We start from the raw sequence: 17500 nt of genomic DNA, 5'->3' as shown, positions 1-17500 counted from the left end.
AACAGGAAAGAAATGAATCGAAAAGAAGAGAAAAGAGAATTTGTGATAAAGGAATGTGTGAGGAACTAGGAAAGAGAAGAGAGACATTATTCAAATTTTGGGAAAAGGTAGAATTTAGGATAACGGAAAGTGCAAAAGTAGAGTTTGGAGGAGAGGATGAGTAGGGACACGATTCATAAAGTAGGGAAAGGGAAGGACTCGGGATAAATGAGTTTGAGGAAGGGGAGTCTGGGAAAAGTAGAGAGAAAGGTACACGATTCGAAAAGTAGAGAAAAGTAGAATTTGGGGAAGTGATATTTGGAAGATGAAGGAAATGATTCGAAAAGTAAGGAGGTCTTGTTTTGGAGAGTAGGATTATGGAAATGTGGGGTTTTGGAAAAGTAGTGTTTGAGAAAAGTAGGGAAAATCTATTAGTGCAATTCGATTAAGTGAAATTCTGCTTCGAAAAGTAGTGTTTTGAAGAATTGCATCTGAAAAATAACAGGACAAAGTAGGAACAGATTTGAAAAGCAAGAAGAGAGTAAAATTTTAGAATGTGTAATAATATGATCTTATTTTCTATCTATTCCATCAGCGTGCATTAACCTTTTCAGTACCAGGATGCCTTTTCATATTCATTCTGGTTACTATTTAGCGACTTTATACAGCTTCAGAAACTTATGTGGGATTAAAATAGTGAAGACTCTAGCCATTAATCTTCTGATCTCCATAGACACTTCGTAATGTAAATAAAATCGTCTAATCACACCCAAAACCTGTAGTAAATATGCGTCCCAGCACATACTAGATTAAATTCAAATAATTGCCAATATTTCCCTTCTCTTACAAGCTCAGAAAGTCTAGTGATGATGCAAACTGATAAATTACGTATCTTTCCATAACTCTTTACTATAAAACCACAAAACCATAAACATATTCATTCAGTAATACCAATAAAACCTTCCTTTCGTGGCCCTTCCGTTACAGAGGCACAAGGAACTAAAGCAATAACAATAGCTACAGTTTTAATTTTACCATGAAAAAACGAACAAACATGTATTAACTCAGTATTCACAATATAATAAATTTCCTTCCTGTTTTCCCTACCTAGCCACAAGAAGTTAATCCAGCAATAATACCCACATTTTAATTTTTTTTCACTTTACGTTTATTGCGATAAAATAAACAAAATAGTGAGTTGCTATTCTATTAATTCTCTGGAGTCTTACTAACAATGAAAAAAAAAACATAGAGAAAAAGTATTATTATTTCTTTTACGGGGCAGACCAAGTATAAATCTTATTTCACAACAAATCCTACGACAGTTTGAGTCTTCCCTAAACTTCCTCCATTCATCTCACGCCTGAGGAGAGAGATGAAAGCAGCGAAGAGAGGGAGAGACGGAGGGAGGGAAGAAGGGAGAGAGGGAGAGGAGGGAAACTAAATAATGCAAGGGGACAAAAGAAGGAGGAGATAAAAAGAAAGAGACATACTAATGATAAACAAACACGGAACATGATTATGAGAAAGCCGCCACACTTCCTCCTCTTCTTCCGCTTTGACTTTGTGGAATAAAAAGAACACGAACAATAAAAACACGAAAGAAAGAAAATAGAGATAAAACTGACACTCACACACACACACACACACACACACACACACACACACACACACACACACACATACATACAGAGTTAATACTGTTAATGAGCCAACCGTATTATATTTTTGTTATATTCCATTACATAATTACATCAGTTGCACTACAGACAGTCAAGGAAATTACCATGAGAGAGAGAGAGAGAGAGAGAGAGAGAGAGAGAGAGAGAGAGAGAGAGAGAGAGAGAGAGAGAGAGAGAGAGAGAGACTCGTGAAAATGGAAAGAAAAAGAAAGGGAATTTTAAACCTAACTTTCAAAAGGCCGAGAACAATTAGTGACTGTATGCTGTGAAGATGCTGTGAAGATGCTGTGAAGGTGCTGTGAGGAATATGGACTGCTGTGGAAAGGCTGTGGAAATATTGTTGCTGTGTGGAATTGTGTAGGAAGGCTGTGGTAATGCTGTGCAAGTCTAATGCTGTAAAGTCCCATGGGAATATAAGATGCTGTGAAAACGCTGTAAAAAAACTACTACAATGCTGTGAAATGTGTGTTTTTTAACTCCTTTAAATTTGTATCTGAAAGTGCTGTGAGGATGCTGTAAAGGTGCTGTGATCGGGAAAGTGCTGCTAAAATTCCTGAGAAAAGAATGGGACTGTTTTGAAATGCTGTGCGATGCTGTATTGGTGCTGCTAAAGTGCTGTGAATCTGCGAAAAATTATGCTGTAAATGTTCTTTGGTGGCGCTGTGTTATTGCTGTATGGGTGTGAAAACCGTGTATGAGTGCAGTGTGAATGCTGTAATAGTGCTGTTATTACTGTATAGATGTGAAAGTCGTGCGTGAGTGCTGTTTGAGTGCTGTGGCGTTGCTGTGGTGTTCCTGTGGTGTTGCTGTGGCAGTGCTGTGTTGTTGTGGTGTTGTGGTGTTGCTGTGTTCCTGTTGTGGTGGTTGCTGTGGCGTTGCTGTGGTGTTGCTGTGGTGTTGCTGTGGTGGTTGCTGTGCTGCTGTGGTGGCTACTGTGGTGTTGCTGTGGTGTTGCTGTGGTGTTGTTGTGATGTTGCTGTTGGCGTTGCTTTGGCGATTGCTATGGGGTTTCTGTGGTGTTGCTGTGGTGTTGCTGTGGTATTGCTGTTTGAGTGATGTAATGTTACTGAGCTGTTGCTGTGGCGTAGCTGTGGAGTTACTGTGACAATCCTGTGGTGTTGCTGTGATCTTGCTATGTGCTGTGGTGTTGTTGTGGTGTTGCTGTGGTGGTTGCTGTGTTGCTGCTGTGGTGGTTGCTGTGGTATTGCTGTGGTGTTGCTGTGGAGTTGCTGTGGCAGTACTGTGGTATTGCTGTGGTGGTTGCTGTGGTATTGCTGTGGTATTGATGTGGCATTGTTGTGGTGTTGCTGTGGAGTTACTGTGGCGTTGCTGTGGAGTTACTGTGGCAGTGCTGTGGTGTTACTGTGGTGTTGCTTTGGCGTTGCTGTGGTGCTGTGGGGACGTCAGAGTATATTGCCCTTGCAAGGCACTTTGGCTGACTAACTTTGGTGGTAAGCTGGTAATGTTCCGTGACTGGAAATTATGTGAATGCTATCTTGACTCTCTCTCTCTCTCTCTCTCTCTCTCTCTCTCTCTCTCTCTCTCTGGGCGAAAGTCAAGTTAGTTAAACTCAAAGTTCCATGCAAACTTAATAAGATCTTTTGTGTGTGTGTGTGTGTGTGTGTGTGTGTGTGTGTGTGTGTGTGTGTGTGTGTGTGTCTTTTCTCGGCAAGTTTTATTTCCGACACAAACTGACTGACGCTCCATCAAACTTGTTCCGTGCGTGTGCGTGTGCGTGTGTGTGTGTGTGTGTGTGTGTGTGTGTAATGGATGCTGGGGAAAACAATGTGGATGGTGAGGAAAACAATGTGGACCACACACACACACACACACACACACACACACACACACACACACACACACACACACACACACACACACACACACACACTTGAAGCCAAAAAGGGGAGCTAAAAGTTGTCCTTTCTTGCATTATTTTCTAAGTGTGGCGAGGGAAGAGTTGTGTAAATGTGAGGAGGAGGAAGAGGAAGAGGAAGAGGAAGAGGAGGAGGAGGAGGAGGAGGAGGAGGAGGAGGAGGAGGACACGAGAAAGAGAAAGTGAGAATGAGAAGATAATGACGAGGACGAGGACGAGGAGAAGGACAAGGAGGAGGAAAGTAGGAGAGAAGGAGAGGACAGAATGAGGAGATAACGATGGCGTCGAGGAGGAAGAGGAGGAGGAGGAGGAGGAGGAGGAGGAGGAGGAGGAGGAGGAGGAGGAGAGACAAGAGGTAAATGGCTTACAGATGATGCGACAAGCCTGAGTGAAAGGTGACGGCGGTGTGGACAGGATGTGACGGGAGGAAGAGGAGGAGGAGGAGGAGGAGGAGAAAGAGGAGGAAGAGGACGTAGAAAGTGGAAGAGGAAAGAAAGATGGGACGCATGAGGGAAAACAAGACCCCAACCACACATCCAGCCATTTCATCCACCGCTCGATCTGTTTAACAACCAAATCTAATAATTTTTAGGCCAAAATAACCTTATAACCTTTTCCTCTACGCTGGTGCCCTTGCCAAGCTTCTCCAGATGCAAAAAGCCAAATCAACCACAAAAAACACCAAAAAACACCGGGAACACACTTAGAAAGCCATGTATTTACTCAGCGAGGGAGACAAACAGAGGTGAAAAAATACACACAAAAAGTCACAAACCAAACACGTAAACACAAGAAAATAAAAAAAAAAAACTCGTATTTACTCAGATAGAGGGAGAGAGAGACAGAGAGACACAAAGACAGGACTATGAAAAACCACACACACACACACACACACACACACACACACACACACACACACACACACACACAAACATACTTACTCCAACATATTCCCACACACACACACACACACACACACACACACACACACACACACACACACACACACACACACATACTCACTCCCATACACTCCCACACCGACACACACACAGGCAAACATACTCACTCCCACACCGACATACACACACACAGACCTAGCAAGACGGAAAGACAGACAGGCGGATGGACAGACAGACAGGCCGCCTTTCGTGCATTTGTCTGCCGGCACCGCTATGACGGTTTCCAAGACTTATGGGCACTGCTCGCTGTGACGGAACCATTTCGGAGGCGGGCAAGGCGACGGAATGCTGACACGATGCTGAGAAATTTACGGCAAGGAGTGAGGGAGCGAGGCTGGAGAAAGAGAGAGAGAGAGGCAGAGAGGAGAGAGGGACTAGATCGAAGATAGGGTGGGCTGGTTGACTACGTAGATGAGGATGGAGGAGAGGAGGGAAAAACGGATGATGAGAATGAGAGAGTGTGTGTATGAGAGAGTGTGGGAGAGAGATATGTAGGTGGGGGGAGGTGATGGAAGGGAGGATGGAAGGAAGAAAGAAGTAAACGGGAAAAGTGAAGAAGTAGGGAGGATTAGAAATGAAAGGGGAATGATGAGAACAGGAACTTAAGAGAATGAAGGAGAGAAGAGTGTGAGAGTGTGATATGTAGATGGGAGGAGGTGATGGAAGGGGAAGAAGGGAAGAAGAAAGGATTAGACGACAAGAATGAAGGAGGAGAAAGGATTAGAGATGAAAAACGGTCTGAGAGAATGAGGAACTAGAAGAGAGAGAGAGTGAGAGAAAGAGGGTGAGTGTGAGATATGTAGATGAGAGGAGGTGATGGAAGGAGAGCAAGAGGGAAGGAAAGGAGGAATAAGAAAGAGAGGGAATATAGAGGAAGAAGAGAAGACAATATATAGAAAGTAAGAGAGAGAAGGAAACAGGAGAAATAGGAAATAATGGAACTAAAAAAAAACGATAAATAAAAAGAAGATGGTAAAGAAGGCAGATAATAAATGCATATGGGAATAAAAAAGAAAAAGAACAATGAACCAGAGAATGGATAAAACAATAGGAAGAGAACAAATAAAGATAAAACAAAAGAGAATAATGAGAAAAAAATATAATGAACAATAAAAGAAAATATCAGAAAAAATACCCAAAACTGTTAAAACGAAAGAAAACGAAAAAAGAGAAGACAAAAGAATAACTACTACCACCACCACCACCACTACTAAAACCCTCCCTCCCTCATCTCTCTCCCTCTTCATGCCAAATTCAAACATTATGACAATATAGCCCTAACGTGACAGTAAAACCACTCCATTACAGAATTAACAGCCACTAAAATGAATATAAACTCAACTGAACTGTCTTAAAAACTGAGCATCCTTTTCCCTTCAGGTTGGCTCCGGCGAGGGTGACATTGGAGTTGGTAACATTTTCTTGGACATTCTGAGGAGCCGCTTCGCCACTTTCTCCTACCCTTACACTTACGAGATCGCTTGCTTCATCACCCCAGCGCCCCAAGACCTGCCCCCGTGGATCTCTCTGGGCTCCCCTTTCCTGCAGGAGGTGTGGGCAGCACTAGTTGTCACGTTCCTAGGGGCAGGCGTCCTCTTGCTGTTCATTGCACGTATTCTTGATTCGCCTAAGGATTTGCAGATGTTTTATAGGTTTGTGTGTGTGTGTGTGTGTGTGTGTGTGTGTGTGTGTGTGTGTGTGTGTGTGTGTGTGTGTTTTCAAGAGTGCGTTTATGTTTTTTGTTCTTATTTTATGTTTTTTTCTTATTTTTATAAACTGATTTGTTTTTTTCGTTCCAGCTCTATTTTTTTTTCTTGTATATAAGTAAAATGATGATTCTAGCTTGTTAAATCTATTGAATATATGATTTTTTTTTTATGTCTGTGTCGTTTTTTTCTTGTCATTATTCTGCAGCTTCCCACGCATCGCAGTAATTAGTTCCTCTTATCTAATCTATTTGCCATTTCATTTCTGTATATATCGAGTCTCTCCGGTAAAATTATCGTAAATGCTTTCCGATTCGTTCAGTTCAGATTGTGTATTTTTTTCTTACATTGTCATCTGAACCACGTATCGCATTTTCTTTTTCCTTTTTACTTTTCTAATCTTTTCTGTAACTGTTTTCTCCTTTTTTTTCTCTTTTTCCTTCAGTCTGTTCCCTCTATCTCTACTCCCTCTGCGCTTGTTTTTATCCTTTCAATACCTCCTCCTCGTCCTCCTCGTCCTCGTCGTCCTCCTCCTCCTCCTTTTGTTCTTCGCTTTGTTTTCTCAATCTTTATCAATATCCTCTTCTCCCTCTCCCACTTTTCATTCTCTCTATTTTTCCTTACGTTTCTCTCTCTCTCTCTCTCTCTCTCTCTCTCTCTCTCTCTCTCTCTCTCTCTTGTTTACAATTTAATCCTCTTTCTTCTTGTCTTCATTCCTTTCACTCTGAGTAACTATTTATTTCCTTTTGTTTCTCTTCCTCCACCTCCTCCTCCTCCTACTTCTCCACCTCCTCCTCCTCCTCCTCTTCCTCTTCTCTCTGCTTTCTCTCAACCGACATATTAAGAAGTTGACAAGTAAATATAATTATTGCATTTTCTTTCTCCCTCTTCTTTTCCTTCTTTTCTTCCTTCTTCTTCTTCTTTTTCTTTTTCTTTTTCTTTTTTCTTCTTCTTCTTCTTCTTCTTCTTCTTTTCTTTTTCTTCTTTTTTCTTCTGCTCCTTTCCTTCATCATTTTCTTCTGCTTTTCTTCATCTTCTTCTTTTCTTCTTCTGCTTCTTCTTTTCTTCTTTTACTTTTACTTCTTCTTCTTCTTCACCACTACCACCACCACTACCACCACCACCACCACCACCTTCACAGCCTTGGTCGGTGGCTGGTGTACACAGTGGGTATTGTCACCTGCCAGAGTCAACAGATGCCTCAGACGAACAGGCTCCGCGTCGCCTCCCTGTGCCTGCAGTTCATGGGTTTCGTGGTGGCCATTAGCTTCAGTGGCAACCTCACCGCCTTCCTAACCACAAGGGTAAGTGAGGCGCTGGTGGAGGCGGCGACGAAGGGGTGAAGGAGGGTGGAGGATGGTGAATGTTGTGAGAATGGTGATGCAAGAGATGAAGGTGGAAAGATGACGATGGAGGCGTTGAAGTAGATGAAATGGAGGTGACATGAAAAGAAAATGGTGACGGAGGCGCTGCAGGTGGTGAAGAAGGGAGTATAAAGGAGCTGTAGGAAAAATGAAGGGAGCGTAGGTGTTGTAGAAGATAAAAATGGAGATTGTGTAAGATATAAAAGGCTTGAAGGAGAGGCTGAAGTAGAGGATGTAGAAGGCATTGTAAAGGGCAAAGGTGAGGAAGTAAAAAATATAAAAGGTGAAGGAACTAAAGGATGTTATGTAGGAGTGAAGGAAATGGTATGGGTGGAATATAGGTGGAGCTAAAGAGGGTTGAGAAAGAGAGATAGTAAAAAGGATAATAAAAACACAGTGATATTCCTTGCTTTTTCCCCTCTACGCCCACACAAAAAAGGAAATAAAGGAGACAATATAGCAGATGGTGAAAGAAGCAGTGAAAAATGACAAAAACAGTGACTTTCCTTTTTCTATTCTCTCTCCCTCTAAAAAATAAAAGTAAATAACGGTGAAAAGGTTGCAGATGGTGAAAGCAACAGTGAAAAATTATAAAAAAAACAGTGACTTTCCTTTTCTGTTCTCTCACTTTCTTGAAATAAAAACGAATAAAGGTGAAAATATGGCAGAAGGTAAAAGAAGCAGTGCAAAATATAAAAACCGTGACATTTCTTCTTCTATTCCCTCTCTCTCTAAATATAAAAGTGAATGAAAGTGAAAATTTAGCAGAAAGTGAAAGAAACAGTGATATTCTTCTTCTATTCCTTCTCTCTTTAGAAATAAAAGGAATTAGAGGTATGATATATAGAAAATGGTGGAAAATTATATAAAAAACCAGTCACCTCTCCAACCCCGTGAAGGAAAAAAAGAAACGGGAGTAAAGAAGACATCAGCGCGAGTGACAGAATACATAAACTGCACGTAACACAATATTCACGAACATGGACACGCAAACCACACTTCCCTTAGAGAACAAGAAGCAACACGGACATGCAACGCACCGGAGAATACAAAAGAAAAAAAAAACAGGAAAAAAAAACATGAACACGAGGAAAAAATCTCAACATAGCCACACAAATGAAATAAAAATAACACGAGACTAGGAAAAGAAAAAAAGTAATCTCAAACTCACTCTCTCTCTCTCTCTCTCTCTTAGAACGTGGAGCCCGCCCTGAGAAGCCTTCGTCAGCTGGATGAGAGTGGCTTAGCTATCGTGGGTTTTAGTAACTACTGGCTTCTCTTCTTCCTCGCCTCACAAAACACGCATCTTCTCTCCTTCGCCAGCAAATATCGTGACGTTACCAACACTCTTCCCGTCTTCAGGTGAGAGAGAGAGAGAGAGGGAGAGGGGAGTGAGGGAGAGGGATAAAGAGAGGGAGGGAAGGAGAAGGAGGAGAGGTAAGAGGGTTATAGAAGGAGGAAATGAGGAATGTTTTGTTATGGCGAGGTGAATGTGGTGTTTAAGGTGCGTGGGAGAGAGAGAGAGAGAGAGAGAGAGAGAGAGAGAGAGAGAGAGAGAGAGAGAGAGAGAGAGAGAGAGAGAGATTAAGAACGAGAGAAAGAGAAAAAGAATGAAAGAATGAGAGAATGAGATGAAAAAAAATTGTTTACTTATGGACATATATAGAAAAATAACCCAAAACACCACCACCACCACCACCACCACCACCACTACCACCACCACCACCACGCTGCAGGGAGGTGGCGGAGCAGAGGACAGCGGCTTTGGTGGAGAACAGGAACCACCTTCAGTATATCCTGACGCAGTTTTACACGACCAAGAGAGGAGAGACGCCGCTCAGGATACAAGAGGAGTGTCTGGCGACCTTTGGAGTGAGTGCCGCTCTCATGAAGCACTCTCCCTTGGCACCTTACATTAATGAGGTACGGAACACAAGGGAACACAAAGGAAATGGATAGGAGAACAGGAATAACATATAAAAAAAGGTAGAATGTAATTTTTGTGAGGCTGATGAGAGAGAGAGAGAGAGAGAGAGAGAGAGAGAGAGAGAGAGAGAGAGAGAGAGAGAGAGTACACGTATAAAAGATTTGAAAGTCCTTTTTTATTCCTCTTTCTCTCTTCACAGAAACAAAAGAGGGTCTTCCTCTCTCGCTATACTCTCCTTTGTCATGTCTCTCCTTTATTATCCACCTCCACCTCTCCCTCCTTCCACTCTACCTCTCAAGTCCTCCTCCTTAAGTACTAACAGGGCGGAAGAACAAACATAATTAAAATACAACATAAAAAAAAAACTATTTCATGCAGAGAATTCAACCCCTTATACCTTAAACCCAATAGAATCCAAACCTTTTACCTTATACTCTTACGTGATACTCCTCCCTGACACCAGCGCTCCCTGGTCCTCCCCCGGGAACTTATGAGAATCAGATCACTTATACAATAATATTAGATTCCACATAGAGTATTGGATCTCACTTTCATCTCACTCATTGCGGAAAATACTGGGAAAATGATACTTGGAGACGAGATACCGTAAAACCTGGTGTGGTAGGGAGAAAATGGGAGAGGGGGAAGGTAATTGTCCCACGGGGCGTCACTGGAGGGGACGAACTAATACTATATTCGTGAAACTTTGGGGATCTAATACTTAAGAAGGGACACTTGCAGAACTTACATCTGTGGGGTTGACAGTAGATAACTCCAACTTGAGAACTGCCCCTGGAAAACCTTGAAAGTTGGAGACCCTTACAGTGGTTCCTCCTGCGGACTCACTCTCTCTCTCTCTCTCTCTCTCTCACACACACACACACACACACACAGACACACGTTCTCTTTCTTACTCTTTCCTTACTTTTTTCTCTTTCTCTCTTTCTTTCTCTATACGTATCAGCTCCAAAACTTCTCTTTACTTTTTATTCTCGTGTTTTTATTTCTTGTTTCTTGATTTTCCTTTTAGTCTATCACACTTTGTTCCTCTTCCTTCTTTCTCTCACTTTCCTTTTACCTTCCAATCACTTCTTTCACACTTTCTTCCTCTTCTTTCTTTCTCTCACTTTTCTTTTATCATCCAGTCACTTAACACTATCTTCTTATCATCATCCTGTCATTATCCTGTCACTATCTTACCTCAATCTCTGGCTCTCTCCCTTCCTGCAGGCCATTCATTATATGTAGGCTATGAGGCTTTACTCTCACTGTCTCCCCACTGTATTTTCATTTCATTTTCACTATCATGCTTTTTCACCATCTTTTCACTATCTTTTTACATGTTCACTATTTTTTTTTTTTTAATTTTTTCACTATCTCTCCGCTGTTTTAACCTTTTTCAGCATCATTTCATCATTTTTTTACTATATTTTCACTATCTTAACCTCTTCACCATCATTTCACCGTCCTTTTCACCTTCTTTAAACAATTTTCTCTCTTAAACTCTCCAACATCATTTCACCATCATCTCACCATCATTCCATCATAAGTTCACCATCCTTTTACCATCTTCTCTCAATTTTCTACCTTAACTTCTCCACCATCATATCACCATCTTTTTACCACCTTTCCAACTCTCTTCTCACCATCCATCACCATCTCTGACACTTAGGTCCGTATTCTCTCACCACGATTTTCTTCCAAGGCCACAGAGATGATTGGCCGAGTTTTCAAGAGTGTTTCTAAAGTTAATAATGCAGAAAATTTGCCAATCTGCCTTTAGAACAACAGAAATACCTTAAAAATCTCGTGTAATCTTAAATGAAGCCTTTTGAAAGCGTGGTAGTGAAGCATAGAAGTGTTTGAGAATACAAGCTTTTCTCTTCCACTCCTGCAGGCAATTCACTACATGCAGGCTGGGGGACTCACAGACAAGTTCTTCGAGGAGGTGTTGCTTGAAGACCTCCACCACGATGACCACGGAGACGAGGAGACCTGGCTGGACCTACACGACCAGGATACTGTGGCCACGGGGGCTAAGGTAAGGGGTGGTTTCCATGTGACCTTAACCACTTCAATACTGGGACACTTTTTTTTACCATGAGATTTGTGAATGAAAAGACTATTTTATGATTTTATTGATATTAGAAAGGTGCATGGAGGTCAGAGGATTAATGGCCAAAACTTTAACCCCCGACATGAGTTTCTGAAGCTGTATAAAATCACCAAATAGTAAGCAGAATAATTATGAAAACACGTCATGGTACTGAAGGGGTTAAATGATTTCACAGTACTTATCTGATCACCTTATCTAACCTTACCTTACCTGATCACTTTATGTAATCATACCTGACCGTCTTATCTAATTACCTAATCTGACCTTGCTTAACTTTCTTTCCTGACCTTATCTTGACCTTACCTGCCCTTTATATACATCTATGTGACCTTATTTGACCCTTACAAAGACAATAGCTATAGGAAGGTGAAAGAGCTGGCTGTCTTTCTATCTCATCTTTTTCTATCTAACCTGATCTAATATAACTTAGCCTTACCTCATCTTACCTTTCCTAACTTACTCGTTTTATTTGATCTAATCTAATCTAACGTACCTTAACCTTACCTAACATAAATTAATCTTACTTTTCTATCTAACCTAATGTAGTATAACTTAATCTTACGTTATCTCACTTTTCGTAACTTACTTTCATTTTATTCTATCTAATCTAATCTAACCTTACTTAACCTTACCTAACCTAATTTACTTTATTCTACCTAAATTAATCTACTATAAATTTACCTTAACTAACCTCATCTATCCAAATTTAGTCTTACTTTTGTGTCTAACTAGTATAACCTAACCTCACCTAATCTCACCTAATCTAACTTACTTTATTTCGTCTGGTTTTCTTTACACAAAAACTTCACCAAAACATAGAGGCAACAATGTGCTACACTAGGAAGAGAGAATAAGCAAAAGAATGTTCCACTCGTGTTGTTTTTTGTCCGAGTTCAGTCATGTAGTCATTACATTTGAAATAACTGCAGCCTTTTTATTGTTTTATTTTATTTATGCTTTCCTTTTTTTGTCCTGTCAATTTATTTTTCTCGTGGACATGTAAAAGATATATTGTTGTTTTTAATAGTTTTTTTCATGCATTGTTTTCTTTTCGTTTGTGTATTTTTGAAGTCTTCATCATCAAAGACACAAAGTAAACGTTTCGTAAAGAATTGAATATTGTTGTTTTTACGTATTTTTTGTCCAAGCATTCCACAAACCGCCCGCCACTCCTGCTTATTTATTTATTCATCGAGTTATTTATTGATAGGCGCATTCGTGCATCAGGGGCGGCGCGTGGCTGAACACTGGCGGGGCGCGTCATTCCTGCAGCGCGGGTCGGCAGGCGGGAATGTTGCAGCGCGGCTCGCCTCCACGCCGCGGAAAAAGAAATAGAAAAGCTACCGTTGCTTTAGTTGCTGGAAAAAAATCCAATTTGGTGAGTTCTGAAAGCGATCGGCTTTAGGACAACGATTTGTTATTGTCACTGTCAAGCCCGCGCGTCAATTTTTGCTTTGTTTTTTACACGCGCGACTAGAGACACACAGGAAATTACTCTATATATGGAAACTGTGCTAATGCCTTGCTTTGTTCAATTAAATAAGGTTAAACTGTTATGTTTTTAGGATTTCGTGTATTCTGAAACTATAAAACTATAAGTATTCGAGACACGATGGATATTATTTCATACATGGAAACACTGGTAATGCCGCGCTGTCAAATTAGATCAAGTAATGTACAGTCCGGAGAGTTACAAAAAAAAAAAAAAAGAAAACCATGACAAAAAGAGATAAAAAAAACAGCAATGATCAGTCAGTTTACCAGATAGAAACTAAAAACACAAAGCACAAAAATACAACACACAATAATAACTTTTAGCGAGTTTTCCATATAGATATTCCGCACCATCGCAAAACAAAAGAAGAAGAGATAAAAATATGACAAAATAGTAACAACAACCCTCAAATTCCCCATACACATTCCAAACCATTGTAAAACCAACAGAAAATGCCAAAAACACGAAAACTTATCGATAACCTTAATATTTCCTGATAAACACTCCAAATCATTAAAATCACGTTTAGACCAATACAGACACAACCAAAACATACTAGTAACCCTTAAATTTTCCTGATAAACACTCCAAACTATTAAAAAATCACGTTTAGCTCATATAAACGTACCAAAACATATCATTAACCTCAAATTTCCTGATAATAACTCCAAACTAATAAGAATCACGTTTAGCCCATACTAACACAATAAAGAACCAATAACCCTAAAATTTTCCAGATGATAACTCCAAACCCTTAAAAATCACGCTTAGCCCATACAAAACAAATGAAAACACACAATAACCCTCAAATTTCCATGATGATCATTGCAAAAATAAAAAAAATCGTTTAGCTTATATAAACACACCAAAACACAACAGTAACCCTCAAATTTCCCTGATAAATACTCCATACCATTACAAATCACGTTTAACTTCTGCAAACTATCTTACAAACACACAAAAACACACAAATAACCCACAAATTTCCATGATAAACACTCCAAACCATTAACAATCACGTTTAACTTATACAAATTACTATACAAACACACCAAAACACACCAATAACTCCTGAATTTCCCAGCTAAACATTGCAAACTTCTACAAACCACAATAAAAACAACAAAAACACACCAATGATACTCCAGTTACTTATGAGCCAGTCAGAAACATTACAACAGCTGAGTGTCTTCTACTGGCCAGCATGGAGGCAACCAGAGCGAGCGAAGGACACACTGGCACACAAAGAATCCTGGAGTCTGCGTTGGCTTTGTGATTCCAAAATGAGAAACTTGATGCAGCTTCTCAGTATTCAGGGTTCGAATCTCTTTAGGTCCTCCACTTGTGATAGTTGGAGAAATGAGAAGCCAGCGGAGCAAAGTAAGTCAACAGAGAGTACAGAGATAACAGGGTTGGAAATAGACAATAGAGAGAACAGAGGGCACGAAAGTATCAAAGGGAAAAGAGGAAAGAGAGAAAATAAGAGACAACATAAAAAATAGAAAACAGAAAACAGATGCATAAGAGGAAACAAAGGAATTAGAGGAAAGACAACAAAGAATGGAAGAAATACACAACAACGGCAAGAGAACAAAAAAGCAAAACAAACAGGAAAGAGAACAGGAATCAGAAAAAACAGACAACAGATACAAGAGAGGAAATAAAACAATCAGGAAGAAAAAAAAACAGGAAATAAAGATGAAAAATATACCACAAAATACAATAAAAACGAAAGAGAAGAAACAGGAAACAGAGAAGAACAGAAATAGGAATCAATAACAGAGGAAACAGGAAAGAGGGGAAAGAGAAACGGTAAGAACAAGATAAAGTTAAAAATAGAGAAATGATGAAGGAAAAGGTCAAACAGACAGAAAAGGAAAGCAATAGACGGAATAGTAACAGAAACGGAGTTGTGAAGTAGAGGAGGAGGAGGAGGAGGAGGAGGAGGAGGAGGAGGAGGAGGGGCATGAATAGGAGGAATACACAGGAAGCAGACGAGCAGAAAGTAATCCCGTATTGATACAAAGAATCTCAAGCGAGAGGGAATCCGATGCTTAATCCAGCTTTTAAAATGAATCCAGATGAAGCTTTGTTCGGCTGAAAATGAACACGCATGGATGAGCTTGAATTTGCAACTACGTAGCGATAGAAATGAACACTAGACCTTTAATTAGTGGCTGGCGAGAGGTGTTCATGGTACCAATTAGTTTGTTTCCCTCACCTGTTACTCTTTTTTTCCCCCCTCCCTCACTCCCTCCCGACCTTACACAATCATACACATACACACACGCACACAGACACGCACGCACAGACATACAAAGCGCAGCGCCATGTGATACCTATATGTTGGTGTGTTTTTCAATTTTTCAATCAGTCTATTAATCAGTCAGTCGGTGAGTCAGTCAGTCAGTCTGTTTCCCATGTGCATTGTCGCCTGTTTTGTTCCTTTTTGTTTTATTTTCCATTTTCCTGACAGGTTACGCCATATATTAACACCATTCACTGCTGTGTCTATAACCAGTCAGTCAGTCAGTAAGTCAGTCAGTTTCCTGCATGTCTCTTTCACCTGTATTGTTTTAATCCTACCTGACCTTTGATAGCTTCTCTTCCACAGGTATATATTACGAAACGTTTAATTAATCATTCGGTCATTCAATCATGTCAGTTGTCACTTCGTTTATATCTTTTTTGTCTTACCTGTATTTCATAGCGTCCGTTTAAAAGGTATTTATCACCACACCTTTAATCAATCAGACAACAAGTAAGCCAGCCATTTCCTCCTCTCATCTAGTCTCTTCTATCCTTTGTCTACCCTTCTTCTTCCCCTTCGTCAGGTAATCTCTCCAGTTCATTGCTATTTTCTCCTTCATTTACCTTCCTTCTGGCTTTTCTCTTCTCTTCTATCATTATTATTACGTTCATCTTTATTCGTTCATCTACCCTCCTTCATGTTCCGCTTCTTTGAGTATTAGCACCTGCATTTCTTCCCCTTTATTTGCTCATATTCTCATTCTTTCTTTTCTTAATGAAGGGTAATTGAATTATTTTATTTTGCTTCTTATCTACCCTTCCTATTGTTTTTCCCTACATCACTGATTTTCCCCTCTCTATTTCTCTTTTTTCTACATGTACTTTCTTCATAACGTCACTATTGCTTACATTTAGTTATCCTTCTCTGCAACATTACTTTCCCTTTCGTCTTAACTCTCTTCCTCTGACTGTCTTCAGCCTCTTTCTCATCGCATCGCTTGGTATCTTCTACCGTAATTTTCATGCTAACTGCTCTTCTGATCCTGTTAACTGCATGCCTCCTCTCTTCCTGCGGCCTCACTGCAAAAAGCTTTCTTCTTCCTCTCATCCATTCTCTGTCCAGCTTTCTAATGCAAGAGTTAACCAATACTCTCAATCATTCATATCTTTCTTTGGTAAACTCTAGAACTCCCTACCTGCTTCTGTATTTCCAACTTCCTATGACTTAATTTCATTTAAGACGGAGGTTTCACGATACATATACCTTTTTTGGGGACCTGCAAGGGAACTGGCAACTAAATGGGCCTTTTTGTTCGTTTTATGTTGCTCTTGACCAGCTCTAATGCAAGAGTTAACCAGTATTCTCAATCATTCATACCTTTCTCTGGTAAACTCTGGAACTCCCTGCCTGTTTCTGTATTTCCATCTTCCTACGACTTGACTTCTTTTCAGAGGGAGGACTCAAGACATTTTTCCCTGAATTTTGGTAAACTCGTGTCTTTTAAGGGAAATGGCAACTCAATGGGCTTTTTTTTCCCATATTTTGTTGCCCTTGGCCAGTTGTTCCTCCTGCATAGAAAAAGCTTTCCTCTCTTACATAAAAAATCTATCCTTTCTATTCTTTTTCCTCAGACATTTCATCCATACCATCCGTACTTATTTCCTTTTATCTTATCCCTTCGTCAGGTTCTCTCGCTAGAACATCTACTGGGAGCCTTCGTGGTCATGGCAGCGGGGTTCCTCATAGCATCCTTCAGTCTGGCAGTGGAAAGATGCTGTCTTCACTCACACGCCTAGACTTCCCACTGACTCACCGCTATGACTCAATTTATTCTGATTCAGATGAAGCAATAAAGAGATTCGTATGTTCAATGTTTTTACGATTTTTGCTCCTTTTTATGTGATTTCGATGAGGTGGATTGGTACATGGATAGAAATAGGGAAAACAGGTAACTAGGTAGATAGATAGAAAGGTTAATAAACATGTAGAAAGATAAAGAAATATACAGATACAGAAAGAGAAGAAGAAGTAAATAGACGGATGGAAAGACAGAGAAATAGAAATAATGAAAGACAGGTAACTAGGTAGGTAGATAAATAGAAAGGCTAGTAAATATATAGATAGATAAAGAAATATACAGAT

At 40.2% G+C, this 17500-nt stretch overlaps 2 protein-coding genes across 4 annotated transcripts in view; one reads left to right on the top strand and one right to left on the bottom strand.

The window, feature by feature from the left end:
* LOC123510766 (neuromodulin-like) overlaps positions 1-17500 on the bottom strand; it is a 151232-nt gene that overhangs the window by 133081 nt on the left and 651 nt on the right. The gene's annotated exons all lie outside the window — the stretch shown is intronic.
* LOC123510765 lies at positions 7353-17193 on the top strand. The gene is made up of 5 exons (XM_045266121.1): positions 7353-7509; positions 8765-8931; positions 9306-9492; positions 11394-11537; positions 17044-17193. Exons 1-5 carry the CDS (start codon positions 7402-7404, stop codon positions 17152-17154), a joined length of 717 nt encoding a protein of 238 aa, XP_045122056.1. The 5' UTR covers positions 7353-7401; the 3' UTR covers positions 17155-17193.

This window comes from Portunus trituberculatus, chromosome 30, assembly GCF_017591435.1.
Source record: "Portunus trituberculatus isolate SZX2019 chromosome 30, ASM1759143v1, whole genome shotgun sequence".
Lineage (NCBI taxonomy): Eukaryota > Metazoa > Arthropoda > Malacostraca > Decapoda > Portunidae > Portunus > Portunus trituberculatus.
The sequence above is the reverse complement of the archived record's forward strand: the minus strand, read 5'-3'. Positions and strand labels throughout refer to the sequence as shown.

What these genes read in the sequence shown, in the direction of transcription:
- LOC123510765 (XM_045266121.1), top strand. Translation starts at nt 7,402, where the DNA reads ATGCCTCAGACGAACAGGCTCCGCGTCGCCTCCCTGTGCCTGCAGTTC. An exon ending in CCGCCTTCCTAACCACAAGG is followed by an intron (nt 7,510 to 8,764) that starts GTAAGTGAGGCG and finishes TCTCTCTCTTAG; the next exon opens with AACGTGGAGCCCGCCCTGAG. An exon ending in TGGCACCTTACATTAATGAG is followed by an intron (nt 9,493 to 11,393) that starts GTACGGAACACA and finishes CCACTCCTGCAG; the next exon opens with GCAATTCACTACATGCAGGC.